The sequence below is a fragment of the Bos mutus genome, chromosome X, assembly GCF_027580195.1.
Source record: "Bos mutus isolate GX-2022 chromosome X, NWIPB_WYAK_1.1, whole genome shotgun sequence".
NCBI lineage: Eukaryota > Metazoa > Chordata > Mammalia > Artiodactyla > Bovidae > Bos > Bos mutus.
Window position 1 is genome coordinate 77,395,997 of NC_091646.1, and position 19,598 is coordinate 77,415,594.

The 19,598-nt window shown below is 50.3% G+C and overlaps 1 protein-coding gene across 9 annotated transcripts; it reads left to right on the forward strand.

Annotated features, from left to right (window-relative positions):
- Positions 1 to 528: 528 nt before the first annotated feature.
- On the forward strand, positions 529 to 19,496 carry HDAC6 (histone deacetylase 6). Of its 9 annotated transcripts, none has more exons than XM_005887670.2 (29): positions 530 to 637; positions 1,740 to 1,862; positions 1,945 to 2,073; positions 2,189 to 2,277; positions 4,707 to 4,791; positions 4,898 to 4,938; positions 5,619 to 5,715; positions 5,870 to 5,967; positions 7,176 to 7,280; positions 7,407 to 7,475; positions 10,928 to 11,054; positions 11,152 to 11,217; positions 11,310 to 11,369; positions 11,450 to 11,539; positions 11,851 to 11,957; positions 12,044 to 12,111; positions 12,369 to 12,540; positions 12,630 to 12,758; positions 12,917 to 13,085; positions 13,423 to 13,556; positions 14,077 to 14,145; positions 14,260 to 14,452; positions 15,907 to 16,056; positions 17,497 to 17,671; positions 17,782 to 18,206; positions 18,290 to 18,394; positions 18,527 to 18,673; positions 18,769 to 18,897; positions 19,110 to 19,496. In XM_005887670.2, the coding sequence occupies exons 2-29, from the start codon at positions 1,770 to 1,772 to the stop codon at positions 19,176 to 19,178; spliced, it is 3,390 nt and encodes a 1,129-aa protein (XP_005887732.1). In that variant the 5' UTR covers positions 530 to 637; positions 1,740 to 1,769; the 3' UTR covers positions 19,179 to 19,496. The 9 variants fall into 9 exon arrangements, with proteins under 9 accessions (XP_070221610.1, XP_005887732.1, XP_070221604.1 ...); XM_070365503.1 differs by having other exon boundaries at positions 557 to 575; XM_070365504.1 differs by lacking the exon at positions 530 to 637 and adding an exon at positions 820 to 1,042.
- The last annotated feature ends 102 nt before the right edge of the window (positions 19,497 to 19,598 follow it).

Below are 19,598 nucleotides of genomic sequence, written 5' to 3' on the forward strand. Positions count from 1 at the left end.
GGGATGGGGTGCACAGGGGCAACTTCCCCTACCTGCTAGGCACACACTTTGTATTACAGCATGGGAGCAGAAGTGACCCTGTGGAGGGCCACCGCCCAAATAAAAACTCCCCTCCTGAGGTCCATTCTGTCTCTGGGCATTATCGTTATCACAATTTTCCAGATGAGGAAACTGAAGCACAGAGATGTTCAGGAACTTGCCCAAGGTCACATGCTTAAGTCACGTAACCTTAGTTTCCTCATCTGCAAAGCAGCCTCAAGGAACTACCTCATAGTATTTTGTCTTACGACAATGCCTGTCACACAATACTTGCTATTATCACCATTATTTGCCCCTACCAAGACTCATTCCGCTCCACCATTTTCGTGGCAGAATATTAATATCTAACATTTGGTGAATGTTTCTTGTGTACTACCTTAGTGAACATGAACTCAGAAAATCCCCACATTTATCATCATCACCACTCCCATTTTGGCCGCCACCAGCCTTGTCCAGGTTCCAACGCTCTCCAGGCACAACCACCAGCCCGCCTGGGCTACGTCATTACGGCGCGTCGCGCGGGAAGCCACGGGGAGGTGAGAAAGGGCCCCTTCCTAACGCCCTTGTTTGCTTGCTTCCACTCTTGAGTCATCGCACGGTAAGGTGGCGCGGGTCTGGAGGGGCCCTAAGGTAAATGGACAGGGAATAAGGGACGGCGGCCATGGCCGATAGGACGACAGCTGTGGTGGTTGGGAGAGGGTCGGGCTTGAGCCCGGGCGCTTGGTCGCGCCTCCGGCACGCGCCTCACGCAGGCGCAGTACGGCCAGCGTCGCGCGCAGAGAAGAGGAGTAGCCGTTAGAGAATCCACGGGAGGTGTGGCCCGCACTACGGGTGTGGCCCGCACTACGGGCGCGGCGGCGCGGCACGGTCCCCTGTGTGGGCGGAATCGGGGCGGTCTATAGAGAGACTCGGCCCAATGTAAAAGGGGGGATCACGCACCTGCGGTCGTCAGGAATTTGGAGGCTCCAGACAAGGGCGGAGTTTGAGAAAGGGGCTGCACCCGGTGAGTGGCGCGGAAGGGATTGGTCCGTGCCAATGGCGGGGTGAGAAGGAGGAGGGGCCAGCCGAAGGCGGCTCGAACTGGCTGAAGGGGCTTGGTGAAGCGCTAGGGGTTGGACTTGGGTAGGGGGTGGGGCCTGTTGGAGGGAAAGAGGCAGTCCCCTGAGGAGCCGGGCTTGTCGAAACGTTAGGGTCAGGATCTAGCCAAGTGGAAGGTGCTGGGCTGGCCCGATAAGGGGTGGAGTTAAGTGGATCGTTAAGGGTGGAGTCGGGGCCGGGGCCGGGGCTGGGTCTGGCTGAGTGAAAGGGTGGCTGATTATCTTGGGAGATTGGCTGGAAGGGGCAGGTTTGCGAAGGGGTGGGGTCTGCGCGAGGCTTTGAGGAATGAAAGGGTTGATAGAGCGGAAGGGGCGGTGAGAACGGATTGAGCTTGGGGGTTAACTGCTCTGTTAAAGGGCAAGACTTTGAAAGGAGAAATAATAGTATTAAAGGGATGGAGCCTAGTGGAATGGGCGGGACCAGGTAGGATGGACACCCGGTTGGAGGGAGAGCGCCTTGAGAGGCGGAGTTTAAAAGGCGGTGGGCAAGAGCCAGCATAAGGGAAGGAGACTACCCTAGGGGGCGGGGTCTGGAAGGGGCTGGTATGTGGGGTCTTCAGGGCGTTCGGGCCCCTTCACCGTCACCTCCACCCCACCCCCCAGGACCGCGTCAGGGGTGAAGTCTCCCCAGCCATGACCTCCACCGGTCAGGATTCCACCACACCCAAGGAGCGAAGGAGTAGGCACAATCCCCACTCTCCCACCCACGACTCCAGCATCACCTCGGTGAGGCCCCCCAACCGGCGATGAGGGGGAGGGGGAGCAGCGGGCTGTGCATTGGACTCTGACCCTTCTCTCTGTTTGGCAGAAGCGAGGTGTTAAAAAGAGTGCCATACTCCGCTCCAGCCCCAGTCTAGCGGAGGTAAAGAAGAAAGGCAGAATGAAGAAGCTTAGCCAAACAGCCGAGCAAGACCTAATCATGGGGCTACAAGGGCTGGTGAGAGGCTCCTGGGACAATCAAAACCCTAAGGTTCTCCATCCTGGACAGTGTGGAATGTTCCTTCTGATTCAGGCCCTCAATCCATTAGTGTCTCCCATTTTTTTCCTCGCAGAATCTGAACCTGGAGTCCAGGACACTGTCTGGCACTGGCTTGGTGTTCGATGAACAGCTAAATGAATTCCACTGCCTCTGGGATGACAGGTGAGGCTGGCTTCTCCAGGCCATACCCAAACCATACAAATATATGCACTTAGAGCCCATTAGCAAGAATGAACCCTTTCTTACTCTAGACTAGAGACTGGAAGCAAATGATTTAGGGAGATGGGGATCAGGCTCGAATGGATTCTTTTCATTTAGCCAACGAACATTTATTGAGTGCCTACTGTGTGCCAGAAATGATACAAATGAGTCAGACAAGACAGACAGGGAGCTGACAGGTAAGTAGAAGAACAGGTCGCTAAATAGCCATCAGCAACGTGAGGTGTTTAATGAAGGAGGACCTAAGACCAGGGCTTTCAATAGTGTTTACTAGAGGATCTTAGACTAGTAACCAGGGTTCTCAGGAGGCTTCCTTGAAGAAGGGACCTTTGTGCTGAAATGGAAGAATAACACTTCCCATTCAGTCACATGTTGCAATCCATCAGCAAATTCTTCTGGCTCTGTTTGAAATGTATTCAGAATCTGACCTCTCCTTGCTGCCTCCACTGCCACCACCATTATGACTCACCTAGACTTGCAGAGGCCTCCTTGCTTCCACCCTTACTCCTACTGCCTGTTCTCCATACAACAGCCTAAAAGAATACATACAATGATGTTCTCTCTCTTAAAGTCCTTCAAGGACAGACTGTTTCCCTGAAGGTAAAGTTTAAATTCTTCATCCTGGCCTTCAGCGTTCCATGTGACCTGGTTCCATATCGCCTCCATGACCTCGTCAGCCAGTCCTACCCCTCATTTGCTTCGCTTCACTTCATGCACACTGATCCCCTTGCTGTTCTTCCAACATGCCTGGCATTCTCTCATCTCAGCCTCCTCTCCCAGTTAACATTCAGATCTCAAGGAAACCCTTGGAGAGGTCTGGCCTGGCCACTCCCCTTTCCCCACACCTGAGATATGTCATTGTTTTGTCCATTATTATTCTTATGTGGAGAATGAAATGGCAACCCACTCCAGTATTCTTGCCTGGGAAATCCCATGGACAGAGGAGCCTGGTGGGCTACAGTCTATGGAGTCGCAGAGTCGGACATGACTTAGCGACTAAAAACAACACGCTTAAGTGTTTACCAGTTTAATTTCTATTGCCCCTCTTCCAGTGGAAGACAAAGATGGCAAAAGGCTTCATTACGGAATACATATCTATCTCCTGAGGCACTAGGGACAGGCAGTAGACAAAACAAACAAAACTCCTGCCTTTGTGGAGATTACATTGTAGAGGAGAAAGTGAAGTCGCTCAGTCGTGACCGACTCTTTGCGACCCCATGGACTGTAGCCTACCAGGCTTCTCTGTTCATGGGATTTTCCAGGCAAGAATACTGGAGTGGGTTGCCATTTCCTTCTCCAGGAGATCTTCCCGACCCAGGGATTGAACTCGGGTCTCTCGCATTGTAGGCAGATGCTTTACCGTCTGAGCCACCAGGGAGGGAGAAACAGTAAACAAACAAAAAACAAGGGATAAAGTGTGTTAGAAGGAGAAGTGCTATGGAGAAATGCTAAAGCAGGAGGAAGAGTAGCAGAAAGTGCAGTGGCGGGGACTCTTCAGTTTTAAATATGATGATCAGGTAAGGCCTCACTATCTGAGCGGAGATCTGAAGGAGGTCAGGGAGTGAACTAGAAAGACATCTGGGAGAAGGTTGTCCTGGGCAGGAAGGAAAGCAAGTGGAAACGTACTTGGTTTGATTAAGGAATAGGGAGGAGCCCAGTGTAGAAGCAAGCAGTAGGAGATGGGGGTCAGAGAGGTGATGGAAGCAGGTGGTCACAGGACTTCTGGGGCGTGGGGAGGACTTTGGCTTTTACCCTGAATGAAATGGGAGCCAGGAGAAGGTTTTGAGTAGAGGAAGGACGTGACCTGATTTGAGTTTTAACCAATGTCTAGGCTGCTGTGCCAGAGAAGGCAATGGCACCCCACTCCAGTACTCTCACCTGGAAAATCCTATGAACGGGGGAGCCTGGTAGGCTGCAGTCCACGGGGTCGCTGGGAGTCGGATACGACTGAGCGACTTCACTTTCAGTTTTCACTTTCATGCATTGAAGAAGGAAATGGCAACCCACTCCAGTGTTCTTGCCTGGAGAATCCCAGGGATGGAAGAGCCTGGTGGGCTGCCGTCTATGGGGTCGCACAGAGTCGGACATGACTGAAGTGACTTAGCAGCAGCAGGCTGCTGTGCAGAGAAAGGACTGCTGGGGGAGCAAAGGCAGAAGCCAGGAGGCCAGCTGAGTTCAATAACCCAGGCCAGAGGTTGTGGTAGCAGCAGTGGAGGTGATAGGAGAGGGTCAGGCTCTGAATATGTTGTGAGAACAGAGCCACCAGGTGCCGGAGGTGACTCCCAAGTTTCACGCATCAGCAGCCATGGAAGGGCAGATGGGGCAGATGTGGTGCTCACCAGTGTCATATGTCTGTATCTCTGTTAACCCAGCTTCCCGGAACGCCCAGAGCGGCTCCATGCCATCAAGGAACAACTGATCCAGGAGGGCCTCCTGGACCGCTGCGTATCCTTTCAGGTGAGTCCCCCAGCCAACATCCTGAGCAGAAGGCAGTGGCTGAGGGAGAGACCCAGGCACAGCCAGAGCAGAGCCTTAGCCCTTTGTCTCTCTCTTGTCTCACCAGGCCCGATTCGCTGAAAAGGAGGAGCTGATGTTGGTTCACAGGTGAAGGTTTAGGAGCCTTGTAGGGGATGGGGAGGAGGCTGCCCCTGGGCCAATGCTTTGAGAAGGAATGTCACTTGGGCAAGTCACTGAGCCTCTCTGAATCTCAGTGTCATGCCTGTAACCTGAGAGCTAGTAAACATAAGGAGGATGTGATATGTACTTAGAATGGTGCCTGGCATATCATCAGTCCCTGGTGAGCTCTTTTTCTTACTATAATCTGATGTATAAACAGACAATGGATATATGGATGGAATGATCAGAGGGTTCCCCCAGCGGGGCTGAAGGAACCCAGAATAAGAGGCCTGTTGTGGTATGTCTCAAGGAAAGTTAGCTTGTCAGAGGGAGTATCAGAGCTGAAAAGAGAAAAAGAATGAGTCCAATGAAGAAGGCTGAGGAGAGGAAGGTCCAGACAGCTGGGACAGTCTGGCCAAAGACCTGGAGGTAGGATCTGCTATGGCCAGAGCAGAAGACAAAGGATATTACTAGAAATGAGGCAGACTGGGGAAGGAGCACGGAAGGTGTCCTCTACCCCAGCTATCCCCCACGTTGACAGGTGAGGAGGCCTGATTTGTCCAGGGGTTTGATGCATGGAGGACTCAGTTGGGGAGGGTATGGGGCCCCGGTTCAGGGCCAGGGAGGGAGGCGGACCCCTGCATCCCATCCTCCATCTACGTACCCAGCCTAGAATATATTGATCTGATGGAAACGACCCAGTACATGAACGAGGAGGAGCTCCACGTCCTAGCAGATACCTATGACTCAGTTTATCTGCATCCGGTATGGATGGGAACTGTGGGCAGAGGGTGGTGGCCATCCTGGGATTCCCCATTCCCACATCCATACCACTCTGGAGGGAGTAGCTGAGTGGACATGGCCACTCTCATCCCTCTCTCCCTCATTCCCCTCTCTGACTCCCCACTGTCTTCTCCAGAACTCATACACCTGTGCCTGCCTGGCCTCAGGCTCTGTCCTCAGGCTGGTAGATGCAGTCCTGGAGGCTGAGATCCGGAATGGCATGGCCATCATCAGGTAGGGTCCACTGGCATTTGGCTTTTTACATTTTAAAAAAAATTCCTTTCTCAAATGTGAAAGGTAGTGATATGGATAGTATATTTACATGGTTCAAAATCAAATGTTAAAAAAGTTGGCAGTCAGGTACAAGTGAAAGTCCTCCCTACCCCTCACCCCATCTCTAGACCCCTGCTTCCTCTCCTGGAGGTAATCACTGTAACCAATGACTCATGTGTCCTCCTGGAAACAGTCTGTGCCTATTTGTGGGATAAATGCCATATTTTGTTGATTCTAAGATGTATATTATTTCATATTTGTAACATCTTGAAATTCAGATGCATCTTAGAAACGGTAATGCCTCAGAATTCCTTTGGCATCATTTCCTGCTTTGTTGTTGGCATGTGAAAAAAATGACAGTCCATCTTATCATCCTTGGCACCCCAGAAGTGATGAAATGCAGAAGATGTAGCTTTTTTCCTCCCTCCCCTTTGGTTTTAGTTGCTCGGTTGTGCCCAACTCTTACGACCCCATGCCCTGTAGCCCGCCAGACTCCTCTGTCCATGGGATTCTCTAGGCAAGAATACTAGAGTGGGTTGCCATTCCCTTCTCCAGGGGATCTTCCCGATCCAGGAATTAAACCCAGTCTCCTGCATTGCAGGCGGATTCTTTACCTACTGAGCTACGAGGGAAGCCCCCCTCCCCTTTATTAGCCACAAATTATGGTAGCATTCAACACATTCCCTGTACCATGCGTTTTTCACTTTTATATCTTGGAAAGCTTTTCTCTTTAACGGTGTATAGGCTAGACCTATGTAGAACACCATTATACAAACATGCAGTAAGTTAACCAGCCCCTACCACTGGGCGTTTTAGTTCTCTCCAATCAATTGCTATTTCCAAAAAATGCTGCAGCAAATATCATCCAATTATAAACATGTTATTTCACCCTTTTTGTTATATAGGTTGTGGACTAAGTCCCCAGGAACAGGACTGGGTATGAGGGTGTATGCATTGATCATTTTAATAAGCATTTTCAAATTTCCTTCAAAGAGAGAAGAGTAGACTAGGGGTGAGGGTCTGAGGGCTCCAAGTACTCAGTTCCTGGCAGCTGTGCAGGCATCAGCACTGAGGGAGTTGGTGGTCCAGGAGTAGAGAGCAGGAAGAGTCCATCTCTGCCGAGGAGAACCCCACCACCAGCAATTTGTGGCCTTCCCTGCCCTGCCCAGGCCTCCTGGACACCACGCCCAGCACAGTCTCATGGATGGATATTGCATGTTCAACCACGTGGCCGTGGCTGCCCGTTACGCTCAACAGAAGCATGATATTCAGAGGTCAGCAGCAAGCAGCAGGGCGGGTGTAATGAGGGTGATATGAGGTGGGGTGTCCTGGTCTGGGCACTTCTTCCCAGTGTTCCTTGATCTTCTTACATAGTGGCCCCCCTTCTCTCCCACTCACAGGGTCCTTATTGTGGATTGGGATGTGCACCATGGTCAGGGAATACAGTTCGCCTTTGACCAAGATCCTAGGTATGCCGCGATACTAGTGTACTACCCCAAATGCTAGACTCCCAAACACCCCCTACCTTTACAGGCAGCCAGAAGGGGCCCCAGAGGGAAGGGAAGGCATTCATATTTGTTGGTTGGACCTGTCCTGGGAACAGGCTCAGTGCTGCCCTCCGCGTGTCTGCTGTCTCTCTCAGAATTTCACTCTGAGGCAGGGGCTATTGGGGTCCCCATTTTACAGATCAGGGAACTGAGGCTTACAGGTTAAGAGGTCATACAGAGAAGTTGAAGAGACAAGATTTGAGCCCACAAATCTCGGAGAGCTCATTCACCAAGTTACCCAGGAGCTGAAGTGAACCTCAAAATATTACTTTATTTTCCAGTTATTTGTTAAAAAATTGAAGGGAGTTAGTTCCCTGGTCACCTAGTGGTTAGGATTCTGGGCTTTCACTGCCACAGCTGGGGTTCAGTCCCTGGTCAGGGAACTGAGATCCCATAAGCTGTATGGCACAGCCAAAAAGAAAGTAAATAATATCAAAATGTCTAAAGCAGTGACTCTACTATAATTCCCATCACCTCAAAAGTAACTGAATCTTTCCTGTAGATGTACAAATATTCATCATTATCACTACTATTATTAACATACTACCACTAACTACTACATTTTCTTCAGCAACTTGCTTTTAACAGTATGGTGTGGGCACCTTTCCGTTAGAACCTCTGAAAAGCATCTCAATTCTTTGTAAGGCTCTACCATGTTCCATGGTATGGCTGTAACTTTGGTCATTTAATCTTAGGACATTTATAATGTTTCCCAGTCTTTGCTATTACGAACAATTCTACAGTGAAGTCTGGTAAATAATTTTATACTTCTCTGAGCATATCTGTAGGATGTTTTATCTGGGCTTTTATTGAATTGACTGCATAAATTGTACTTTCTCCCTTGTAAAAGGGCTCTTACGCTCCTGGAGCACTTTATCTAATCTAGTGGTGGTTCTCCAGACATTGCTTTGTTTATTTTCCACCATTCAGTGCTGCTGGCACATGTTCAGATATCAGTCTGATTTCATTCCTTTCCAATATATTTTCCTTTCTGGATGGTTTTAGGTTCTTCCTGGTGCCCTAAATTTTCACTTCGCCAGTGATTCTACTTACCAGTGGTAGACATTTTACATCAGAATATTCACACCTTTCTTAAATCCTCAGAAGTTTTCTGTTAGATTGTTGATGATTTCTTCTACTGTGTCCTCTCTGGTCTCTCTTGTTAGTCAGATGTTAGACTTCCTGGGTTGATCCTCTGTATCTCTTATTTTTTATCTCATATCTTCTGTCTCTTTTTCCTTTTGCTCTGTGTCCTGGGAGATTTACTCAACTTTACTTTCTAATTCAACAGTCCTTCTGTTGAATTGTGTTTATGAATTCTTTTAATCTCCAAGGACACTTTCTTGCTCTCTGTGTCTATGCTCTACTAAGCTTTAGTTTACTTATTTTCTTTGTCTTCATAAAAATGTTTTAAGAACTATCCTCCTGATGGAGTTGAGAGATAAGGAAGCTGGATGATTGAAGGTCACGGATAGATTTATTTTTCGCTTATACATTCTTATTCATAAGGAAGAATGTACTGAATATATTCATAGTTCTTCATACCTATACATATAGTCAGTCATATATCCACAGAAGAATACAGCTGTTGCCTCCAAGGCATTTATTACAGAGAATGACGAATCATATTAAGGAAATCTTATTATAATGCCTGAGAAAATTAACAAGAATTCCTTTAATAAACTAAAACTTAGTAGTTAAAAGGAAAAAATAAATTTAGTGAGTTTGTCATTCAGTGACAGAAATGATTTTGAGTGCATTGACCTACATCTGTGCTTGACTTCTCCAGAAGGGAAACTTCAAACTGTCTTGGGTATCCTCCCAACATGTTCAGTATGAGAGAGGGCTCACTGGGGCCCTGGACCCTCAGACAACTTTCCAGGGATTTGTTGAAGTCTCTAATTGTCTGACATCCTTTCTCCCACTGTTTTCTTGCGTTGATTCTTGTTTAAAATATCTTTACTATCTTTTGAAAGGATTGTAGGGGAGTGAGGAGGTAAACTTGTGCTATTAATCTACCATTCTTTTACTGGAAGTTGATTGAACTTATTTATTTACTTATTTTTAGCCATGCATCAGCTTGTGGGATCTTAGTTCCCTGACCAGGGATGGAACCCAGACCCTTGGCAATGAAAGCACAGAGTCCTAACCACTGGACCATTAGGGAATTCCCAGCTGAACTTATTTTATCTCCTTCTGTTTGTTTTATAAACTTGGACTTTCTTTATATCTTTTCTTTATTCCTTTCTTTCCCTGATCATAATCTTTATGTTCTACTATATATTTATCTATCAGAGTCAAAAGTGAAACAATCACCCCCTCATCTGCTCAAGACCAGAGTTTTCACATGGACTTCATCCCCCAATTCCAAGATAGTTTTCTTAGATTTCAGAAATTCTTTTATACCAGTTTGCATTTAATTTCACAACTACAATATCAACATTTATTAAAATGTGACTGTTAAGTTTGCCTAGATTCATTGCTTACCACTATTTCTTGCCTTTTCCTAAAATAGAAAAAAAAAATGCTGCCTTAAATCATTTTTGGAACAAGGCAGGAAGTGAATGAACAAATGGATAGAAGGATGGATGAGAGATATTCATTTTGATCGCCTCAGTCAGAATCAAGCCCTCCTACTGGGCTTACTATCAGAACATATACCATTGTGACTTCAGTATCTGTTCTGTGTCAGTCTTCCTCACTGCTCTGAGTGCTCAGTTTCTCTAGAAAACAGAAGTGATAGATGTGGCCTGTAAGGTATTGGAGAGAAGGAATTGCCCCCTCACTGGCCTCATGGAACCCCAGCCAGCCCCACTACAGCCCCACATAGCTCCTGAGTCTCCCCACTTCCTTCAGTGAAAATACTAAGCTCCCTAGCCTTGCCTGGCATTCTTTTCAGCCTTACCTGGTGCCCACTAACTAAGAGCCACATGCCCCTATGGGCCTCCATTGTCACAGTGTTCTGTGGTCACTACCATGGTAACAGAGGCAGGTGGGTAAGCAGGCATGATCTGGAATCCCCCATGGGGTCAGGAGCCCTTGGGGGTGGAATAGACCTAATAGCTCTTGGGGTCTCAGAGGTAGAACTGTATGGGCACTGAAAGGGGCAGCAGTGTTTGCTGTGGGAGGAATTACAGTAAGAGACCAAATGAATGAGTGAGTGAGGTAATGGGTAAATAAATGGAAGAATTAATGGATGGGAGGATGAATAATTTGGCAACTGAATGGAAGAATGAATATATGAATTTAAAAATTCATGGGGAAATTAATGAGAGAATGAATGAGTGGTTAAGTCAACTGTGGTAGCTGTGGGTTGGAGGTTTCTGGGGAATACTGACTGAACCCCCCACCTCTTTTTTTTTCTCTGCCTCCAGTGTCCTCTATTTCTCCATCCACCGCTATGAGCAGGGTCGGTTCTGGCCCCATCTTAAGGCCTCTAATTGGTCCACCACAGGTTTAGGCCAAGGCCAGGGATACACCATCAATGTGCCTTGGAACCAGGTCAGTGTCTGCCCACCCTTCACCCCCCAAAGTGAGACCCACTCCTGCCCTTCAGAGCAGATGGCAGCATGTCCCCATCATACCTCCCTGTCTGCAGGTGGGGATGCAAGATGCTGACTACATCGCCGCTTTCCTTCACGTCCTCCTGCCAGTCGCATTTGAGGTCCTGGGGCTCTGGGGTGTGCTGGGGCAGAGGTGATGTTGAGGGATGGACCATGATAGCAGGTGGCCTCATGTGATTCCTCCCTCCTTCAGTTCCAGCCCCAGCTGGTCCTGGTAGCTGCTGGATTTGATGCCCTCCAAGGGGACCCCAAGGTAAGGCAGGTACTCAGGGATGGCGGGAGGGCAGAAGGAGGCCCTGTGGAGCCAGGCTGACCCTCCGTGTCCTCACCCAGGGTGAGATGGCCGCCACTCCAGCAGGGTTCGCCCAGCTCACCCATCTGCTCATGGGTCTGGCAGAAGGCAAGCTGATCCTCTCACTGGAGGTGAGTACCTCACTTCCACTTCAGCCCATGGATCCTGGAAGACAGAAGAACAACATTAAAATCTGGCAGAAGTTCCTGTCCCAGCATTTCCACTTACTAGCTGGACAACCTCACCTAAGTCCCTCAACCTCCCTATGCCTCTGCTTCCCTTATGTCAGAGGTGCATCATAATAGTGGTAACCACCTCAGACTATTTGCTCAGCAAATGAAATCACCCTTCAAATGCCTTGACATGCAGCCAGTACCACCCCAGTGTCATTCATACTCTTCTCTGGTAAAAATCTGGCTCTTTCCTGCTCTCCCTCTCCCAGGGTGGCTATAATCTCCACTCTCTGGCTGAAGGTGTCAGCGCCACCCTCCACACCCTTCTGGGTGACCCTTGTCCTGTGTTAGAGTCTCCTGGTGCCCCCTGCCCAAGGTAAGCCCAGGTGGAAGAGGGGAGAAGCAGGCCCCTCACTGCTCTTTCAGGAGCCTGCTGGTCACATTTCACCCTCACTTGACCAGTGCCCAGGCATCACTCTCCTGTACTCTGGAAGCCCTGGAACCCTTCTGGGAGAGCCTTGTGAGATCAGGTAGGTGGCAGGGAGTGTGTTGGGTCAGGGGTTGGGTAAGGAATGAGCTGTGGGAGAAGTTTCTCTTCAGACCACACTCTGACCTTCCGGAAGCCACCTTGCTGGGGGGAGGGGGGAGTCAGGCCCTCTCTCACTGGGCCCTGATTTCAGGCCTCCCACCCCTTTTTAGGTTTGGGTAAACCTCGTTCCAGAGTATTACAGGGATCTAGGTTGGGGGTGGCGTAAGGGAGTAGGGTGAATGTGGCCTCCCCTTACAGTTGAGAGCCTGGAAGAAAAGGACACTGTGGAGAAGGATGATGTGGAAGAGAAGGAGGAAGAGAGACTGCCACAGTCCCCTGAGCTCTCCGTTCCGATATGGCCAGTGCTGCAGGCTCGCACGGGGTTGGTCTATGACCAGCAGATGATGGACCATCACAACTTGTGGGATAAGTAAGCAGTCAGAGAGCCAGGCTAAGTGGGAGGTGGGGAAGGACCCCCACTTTCAGTAGTAAGCCCTGCCTCTGTTGCCCCACTCCTAGCTACCACCCTGAGATGCCCCAGCGGATCCACTTTATCATGCATCACCTGGATGAACTGGGCCTTGCCAAGCGCTGCCACTCCCTACCCGCAAGGCCCGCTACAGATGCTGAGCTGCTCACCTGCCACAGGTCAGACCCACATGGCCAGGGTAGGATGGGCCTCAGAGGGTGGAGCCTGGGCTTGCCTCTCTGATACATGGAGCTGTTACAAGACACGGGGTGGGGAGGGATGTGGAGGGAACAGAAGTACCTGGCTGTCTTCTCAAGTGCCCCCTCTGTACCTCCAGTGCTGAGCACTTGGAACGTCTACGGGCCACGGAGAAGATGAAGACCCGGGAGCTGCGCCGCGAGGGTGCCAACTATGACTCCATCTACATCTGCTCCAGCACTTTTGCCTGCGCACAGCTGGCTGCAGGCGCCGCCTGTCGCCTGGTGGAGGCAGTACTGGCAGGAGAGGTGCCTGCGCTTTGGGGAGGGGACCTTGGGCTCTTGGCAAGGAAGTCCTGGGGGCAAGGGGGGGGCAGGAAAGAGGCGGCTCTGAGAGTTGGGCCAGGCCTGAGGAAAGGGGACTTGGGGAGCAGTCCGCAGTGGAAGGGGACTACAGCCCCAGCTTGCCAGAGGCCTTACTCACAGGGAAGTGCACCCAGGGGGATGGGGCCTACAGGGCGGTGGGGAGGAGGCCTTAGCAGCTGGTGGAGTAGTAGGGGGACTAGAGACAGGGAAGAAGAGAGAAAAGGGGAGGGAAAGCAGTGAGGGTGGGTGGTCTAATCTTTGCTTCCTGCCCCTCCCCCAGGTTTTAAATGGTGTTGCTGTAGTGCGACCTCCTGGCCACCATGCAGAGCCGGATGCAGCTTGTGGTTTCTGTTTTTTTAATTCTGTGGCTGTGGCTGCTCGCCATGCCCAGGCCATCAGTGGGCATGCTCTGCGGTAAGTCTCCCTGCCCCCATTGCCCAGTGCTTACTCAGCAGGCCCTGTAATGCAGCCCCCAAAGTTACCCAGAACCACTCCAGGGTCCAGTTGCCCAGCACTTCGAGAAAAGGACCAAGGAGGATTTAGCTTTTGGGGCCTGACCCAAATGGGATCCCCAGATTGTGGCATGCAGGTGCTTATCAAACAGAATCCAGGGTCCCCTGCCCCAGAATTTCTGGCCCTTGATGACTATCCTAACAGAACCCAAGAGGCCAGTCTCTGGTGCTTACTTCAAAAGGCCCATGGCACTTATCCACATGGGGCCCAGGATCTGGCCCTGAGCACTTGCTCTGGCCCACAGTGAAGCCCTTAGGACTCTGATAGGACCCACCAGCCTGCCAGCCAGTGCTTTCCCCAGGGACTCAGGGTCCTGCCACCCGCAGTAAATGTCCCGGCACACAGACTCCAGGGGTATAGCCCCTGCCCTCCCCCAGGGAACCAGTGTTGCCAGGTAACTAAGGTGCTGTCCCCTCCTCAGGATCCTGATCGTGGACTGGGACATCCATCATGGTAATGGAACTCAGCACATATTTGAGGAGGACCCCAGGTGAGGGGCTGGGGCAGGGGCTGGAGTGTGGTCAGGGAGATGGGCAGGCCATGCCTCAGGGGCACCTTGCTAACCAGCTGTGTCCCCCCGCCCCTTCCTACCCTGTCCCCACAGTGTGCTGTACATTTCCCTGCACCGCTATGATCATGGTACCTTCTTTCCCATGGGGAACGAGGGTGCCTGTACCCGGATAGGTAAAGCTACAGGCACAGGATTCACTGTCAATGTGGCCTGGAATGGACCCCGCATGGGTGATGCTGACTACCTGGCTGCCTGGCACCGTCTGGTGCTTCCTGTTGCTTACGAGGTATGATTCGGGGTGCACGTGATGAGACTCTGTATGTGGTAGTGAGTGTGCGTGTGTCCAACTTACAGGTGACTGATCCTGTGAGAGGGCCTGTGGGTGACAGTAGTGATGGCTTTGGGTGAAGGGATGTGACTGTGTGATGGCTTTTGGGTATGTCTGTGCAGTATCTGTCTGTGACTGCCCTCTGTGTGTAACTGTGAGGACTTCTGGGTGTGTGAGAGTAATCTTGCCTGGAAGTGTGCCTGGTTGTGAACATGTCCCATGTGTACACCATCACTAGTGCTGGTCTGTGTGTGATGGTGGCCCCATGTGACTGCCATCTCTATGGAACTGCATGGTGTTGAGGGGTTTGAGTATGTGTGAGACTCTACGGGTAGCTATTTGTCACTACCATTGCTCTGTGTGATGGCTATGATATTGTGCATCACTGCACATTGCTCTCTCTCTGACAGTCATCTCTCCAAGTGTCTGCTATGGTCTATATATTAATATATATTTGCCTGACACTGAGTGGCTGTAGGTAACTCTCTTCTCCATGTGTAAACCATGAATGTCTGTGGCAAATCATGTATGCATGACTTACTCTGAGGGTTGATGAATGTGAGTGCCATTTTTGTGACCTCTGTGCAGACATGCATGTTCAGATGTGTATGTATGTCTGTGCACAGTGGCTGTGACTACCATCTATGTTTGTGTAACTCTGAAATAGTATGTGTGTGACTGTGTGCAAGTGTCCATCTCCTGTGGGTGCAACAGCATGTATGACTATTTTGCCTTTGGTGGTGACGTGTATAATTGTGTTGGTGCAGGAGTAGCTGAGGATTACTGTTCCCTCTGAGAAATTATGTATGTGTGTGTATGTGTGACTAATACCATGAATAGTCCAGTCTGTATGAGACTGTTTGATTGTGTGTGGCTGTATGTGACCATCTTCTGTGTGTGGTACTTTTGTTGTCATCTTCTATGATGGAAGCATGTGTGTACCTCTTTTTAGCACTGTGTATAAACCCTGTGTTGTGCACATGTGTCCCATGTTTGATCCAGGGAGGGGAGCGTTTGCCTCTTGGTCTCAGCCTTGGGGGTGTATGTGAGAACATAATCTCTCTGTTTCATGTCACTGTCTCTTGACATGAGTCTCCACAGCTTACAATTCTGCTTCATGTTCCCATCCATCCATTTCTCACATCTGCATCTCTCTGTATCTTGTGTCTCAAAATCTGTGTCTGATGTATCCATGTCTCCAAGTCTCTCTTATGTCTCCATGTCCTGCCCTCCCTATTTTCAGGGCTCTGGGCTTGTGTCTCCTGGGCTCCGGGTCCCATGTCTCCATCCCTCTGACTTGCATCACCCTGTTTTCATTTGTCCTTGTCTCCATGTCTCTGGGTCTCCCTGAGCTACTAAGTCCCCATGCCCCCTCCTTCACGCTCAGTGTGTTTCTTCTCTCTCTGCCTCAGTTTAACCCAGAACTCGTGCTGGTCTCAGCTGGCTTCGACGCTGCTCGGGGGGATCCTCTGGGCGGCTGCCAGGTGTCGCCTGAGGGCTATGCCCACCTCACCCACCAGCTGATGGGCTTGGCCAATGGCCATATCATCCTAATCCTAGAGGTAACTCTCTCAGTCCCTCTTCCCATGGTCGGAGGATGGTCGGGAAGACTTGGGTGTCCCCACCTGGGGTTGTGAGCATACACTGGGCATTAATAACACCAGCATGAGCAGCTTTAATTGAGTACTCACTATGTGCAGGACACTTCTCTCAGCACTTAACATGCGTAACTAATGTGTTTACTTAAAGCAGTCTTGTGAGGTAAGGTCTGCTGACCTTATCATTTTCCTCTCTCAAGATCAGGGAAGCCGAAACACAGAGAGCTGTAGTGACTAGCCAGAGATCACACATTTAATAATGGCAGAGCCAGGCTTGGACCCAAGCAGCCTGGCACCAAAGCCTGGTGCTTTTTACCTCTGCTTGAGCTGCATCCAACAAAATCCCAGGACAAAGGAAGTTCACTGACCTTTTGTAAATTACTCAGTGCCCCTGCCCCTTGTACCTCAGTATCCTCGTCTGTAAGGTGTGGCTGGCTAATCATGGAGGGGTGCCTGGAACATCATAAGCCTTGTACAAGAGCTGTAGCTTATTGTTATGCATTGTTCATATGTTAGTTTTACCCTCTCAGCAACCTTCTGTGCTGTTATTATTGCTCCTTTACAGATGAGGACAAAAAGTCACAGAAAGATTAATTGACTAGCAAGATGTCCCACCATGTGCCCAGGCCTGCTTGTGGCAGGGCAGAGTGGTGGACTCTTTCCTCAGGTAGCCCGGGTTTCAACCTCAATGCTACTTCTTACCATCTGTTAGGATCTCAGACAAGTCATCTAATCACTCGGAGCCAAAGTTTCTTTATCTGGAAAAAGAGCAGAGACTGGGGTTCCTATAGAGTGTGAGAAACAGGGTATCCCTTACCAGATCAGGACAGAGGTTCATGTAGAGAGAAAGATCAGTTGTTCCTATACCAGGGCAGGGCAGGGGCTTCTGGGTGGGTGGGGCCAGGGGTTCCCATTACTGTGGAGGCAGGTTCCTGTACCAGTTCGGTCTATGTGGCTGTGAGGATTCAGTGCTTAGAATAGGGTCTAGGACTTCCCTGGTGGTCCAGCGGTTAAGACTCTGTGCTTCCACTGCAGGGAAGGGGTTCAATCCCTGGTTAGGGAACTAAGATCCCACATGCTGCAAGGCTTGGCCAAAAAAACGTAGGGTCTAGCACATAGCAAGCACTTGATGAACATTAGTTCTTACTATTGTTGCCATCAGTGCTGTTGTTGTTGTGGTTAATATTATCTTGCACATTACATCACAAGTTTATCACCCTCACAACTGTCTCACACAGTAGGTACTGCTCATCTGACACATGTGGGTCCTACTTACTTGTTCCCAGTACCCACCCTCCAGACTTTCAGGGCCCCAAGGGGAGATTGGGAGGCAAGACATTGTGTCTCCTGAATTCCCTGAGGACTACCCCATCATACCTTTCCCTCCTCTTTTCCTTAACAAAGGGTGGTTATAACCTGACGTCCATCTCAGAGTCCATGGCTGCCTGCACTCGCTCCCTTCTTGGGGATCCACTGCCCCTGCTCACCCGGCTGCGGCCCCCACTATCTGGAGCCCAGGCTTCTATCACTAAAACCATCCAAGTCCATCGAAGATACTGGCGCAGTTTGCGGGTCATGAGTGAGTGGGCACAGGGCACTGGGGGCAATGGGGGCTCAGGGGAGGGCAGGGATCAGAGGCGAGAGAAAGGATAGCACCCACATTCAAGGATCTCCCTCCCATGGTTCCAGAGCGCAAAAACAAAGAGGAACTCTCCAGTTCTAAGTTGATCACCAAGAAGCCATCCCAACCAGCCAGTCCTGGGTTAGCCAATGTGACGACCACAGTGGAAGGGAACATCCTGGAGGCAGGCATGGGACAGGCCGCCTCAGAAGCATCTGTGAAAGAGTCCACTCCAGATCAGACTGAGTCAGCGACAGCTCCAGTAGAACTTACTCAGGGCCAGTCCTCAGACACAGCCACACAAGGAGCTGCACTGGACCAGACCATCTCAGAGGGGGCCACAGGGGGAGCTGAACTGATCCAAAACCCTCCAGCCTCATGCATCAACAACAGGATTCCTCCTGCCTTACCCGTGCAAGGAGCCACAGCCCAGACATCCCCTAGTAAGCTGATGGCAAACCTCAGAATACTGGACCTAGATAGCACGACTCAGGTAAGGCCCACCACACCCAGGTAAGGGGAAAAGGGGATGAGGATCAGGCCTCCTAGATAAATCTTTCCTCTCCATGTGTACAGGAGCCCTCAGAAGAGGAAGGACTACTAGGAGAGGCAGCTGGAGGTCAGGACACAAATGAGTCAGTGCCAGTGCAGGTCTTTGGAGATCATGCTGACACTGACGAGGTGAGCTCAGGGAGAGGCTAGAACGGTGGCTTCCTTCTCACACCCATTTGTGCCTCAACCGAGGAGTATGTGCTATAAGAACATATAATGGGGAGATAGAGTCCCTAGCTTACTCAGTTTTACCCACCCCAGGTCATGTTTTATGCCGTGAGACCACTGCTTTGGTGTCCTCATTTGGCGGCAATATGCCCCATACCTGAGACAGGGCTGAATGTGACCCAACCTTGTCAGGACTGTGGAACACTCCAGGAGAACTGGGTGTGTCTGTCTTGCTATCAGGTATGCTGCTGAAGAAGAGTGTGGGGTGGAGGTTGACCCAGGAGCAAACCCTATATGGGTCTAATCTCCACCCAACACTCGTTCCCCAACCTCAGGTCTACTGCGGTCGTTACATCAACGCTCATATGCTCCAGCACCATGAAGGTTCAGGACACCCACTAGTACTCAGCTATGCCGACCTGTCTGCCTGGTGTTACCACTGTCAGGCCTATGTCCACCACAAGGTGGGCCCTGGGCAGACCCTCTAATGTGTGCATACTCACTCACTCCCTCCCCTACACACACACCTTTTGTGATTGGGTAAGGGACAAATGGAAACCCTTCTGCATGTGTGATAGGCCAAGAGACAGTGTGGTTGAGGGCTGGAGTTGGGGCAGCCTCCTAGCTGAGGTAGAGGGGTGCTCACTTTACCTCCCCTCTCTTGCCTCCTCCTCAGGATCTCCTAGCAGTGAAGAACATCGCCCACCAGAACAAGTTTGGGGAAGACATACCCCATTCAGACTAAATCCCAGGATGTGCTCCTTTACCTTCAGAGTCCCAAGATAGACCAGCTTTAGTTCATCCCATCCTGAAGACCCTTTCCAACTCCCACAGGGTGCTGATTTAAGTGTACGTACTTATATGAAGACTGTGGTCATCGATTGTATATCTCTCCCTGCCCACTGCCTGCTCAAGGGACTCTATCTACTCTGCCCCAAAAGGAAAGGGGAGCACATCTCAGTGACCCCAAAGGGGCCTGATATAAACCTACTTTGGAGGGCAGAAGAATCAACTGAAGTATGGCAGGGTTGCATATGCAATAAAGTACAAACTGTTACCACCACCTGGAGAAAGCTTTTAACCTTGAGTGGGTAAAGAAGCCCACCCTTCTGGCCAACAGAACTGATGAGTGATGAAGGAGTGAAGGTGTGGGTCTTTATGGGTC

Excerpts from the sequence above, each read along its gene's own strand:
- HDAC6 (XM_005887670.2), top strand. The coding sequence starts at position 1,770 with ATGACCTCCACCGGTCAGGATTCCACCACACCCAAGGAGCGAAGGAGT. Across the intron at positions 2,074-2,188 it reads TCATGGGGCTACAAGGGCTG|AATCTGAACCTGGAGTCCAG; the intron begins GTGAGAGGCTCC and ends TTTTCCTCGCAG. Across the intron at positions 14,453-15,906 it reads TGCTTCCTGTTGCTTACGAG|TTTAACCCAGAACTCGTGCT; the intron begins GTATGATTCGGG and ends TCTCTGCCTCAG.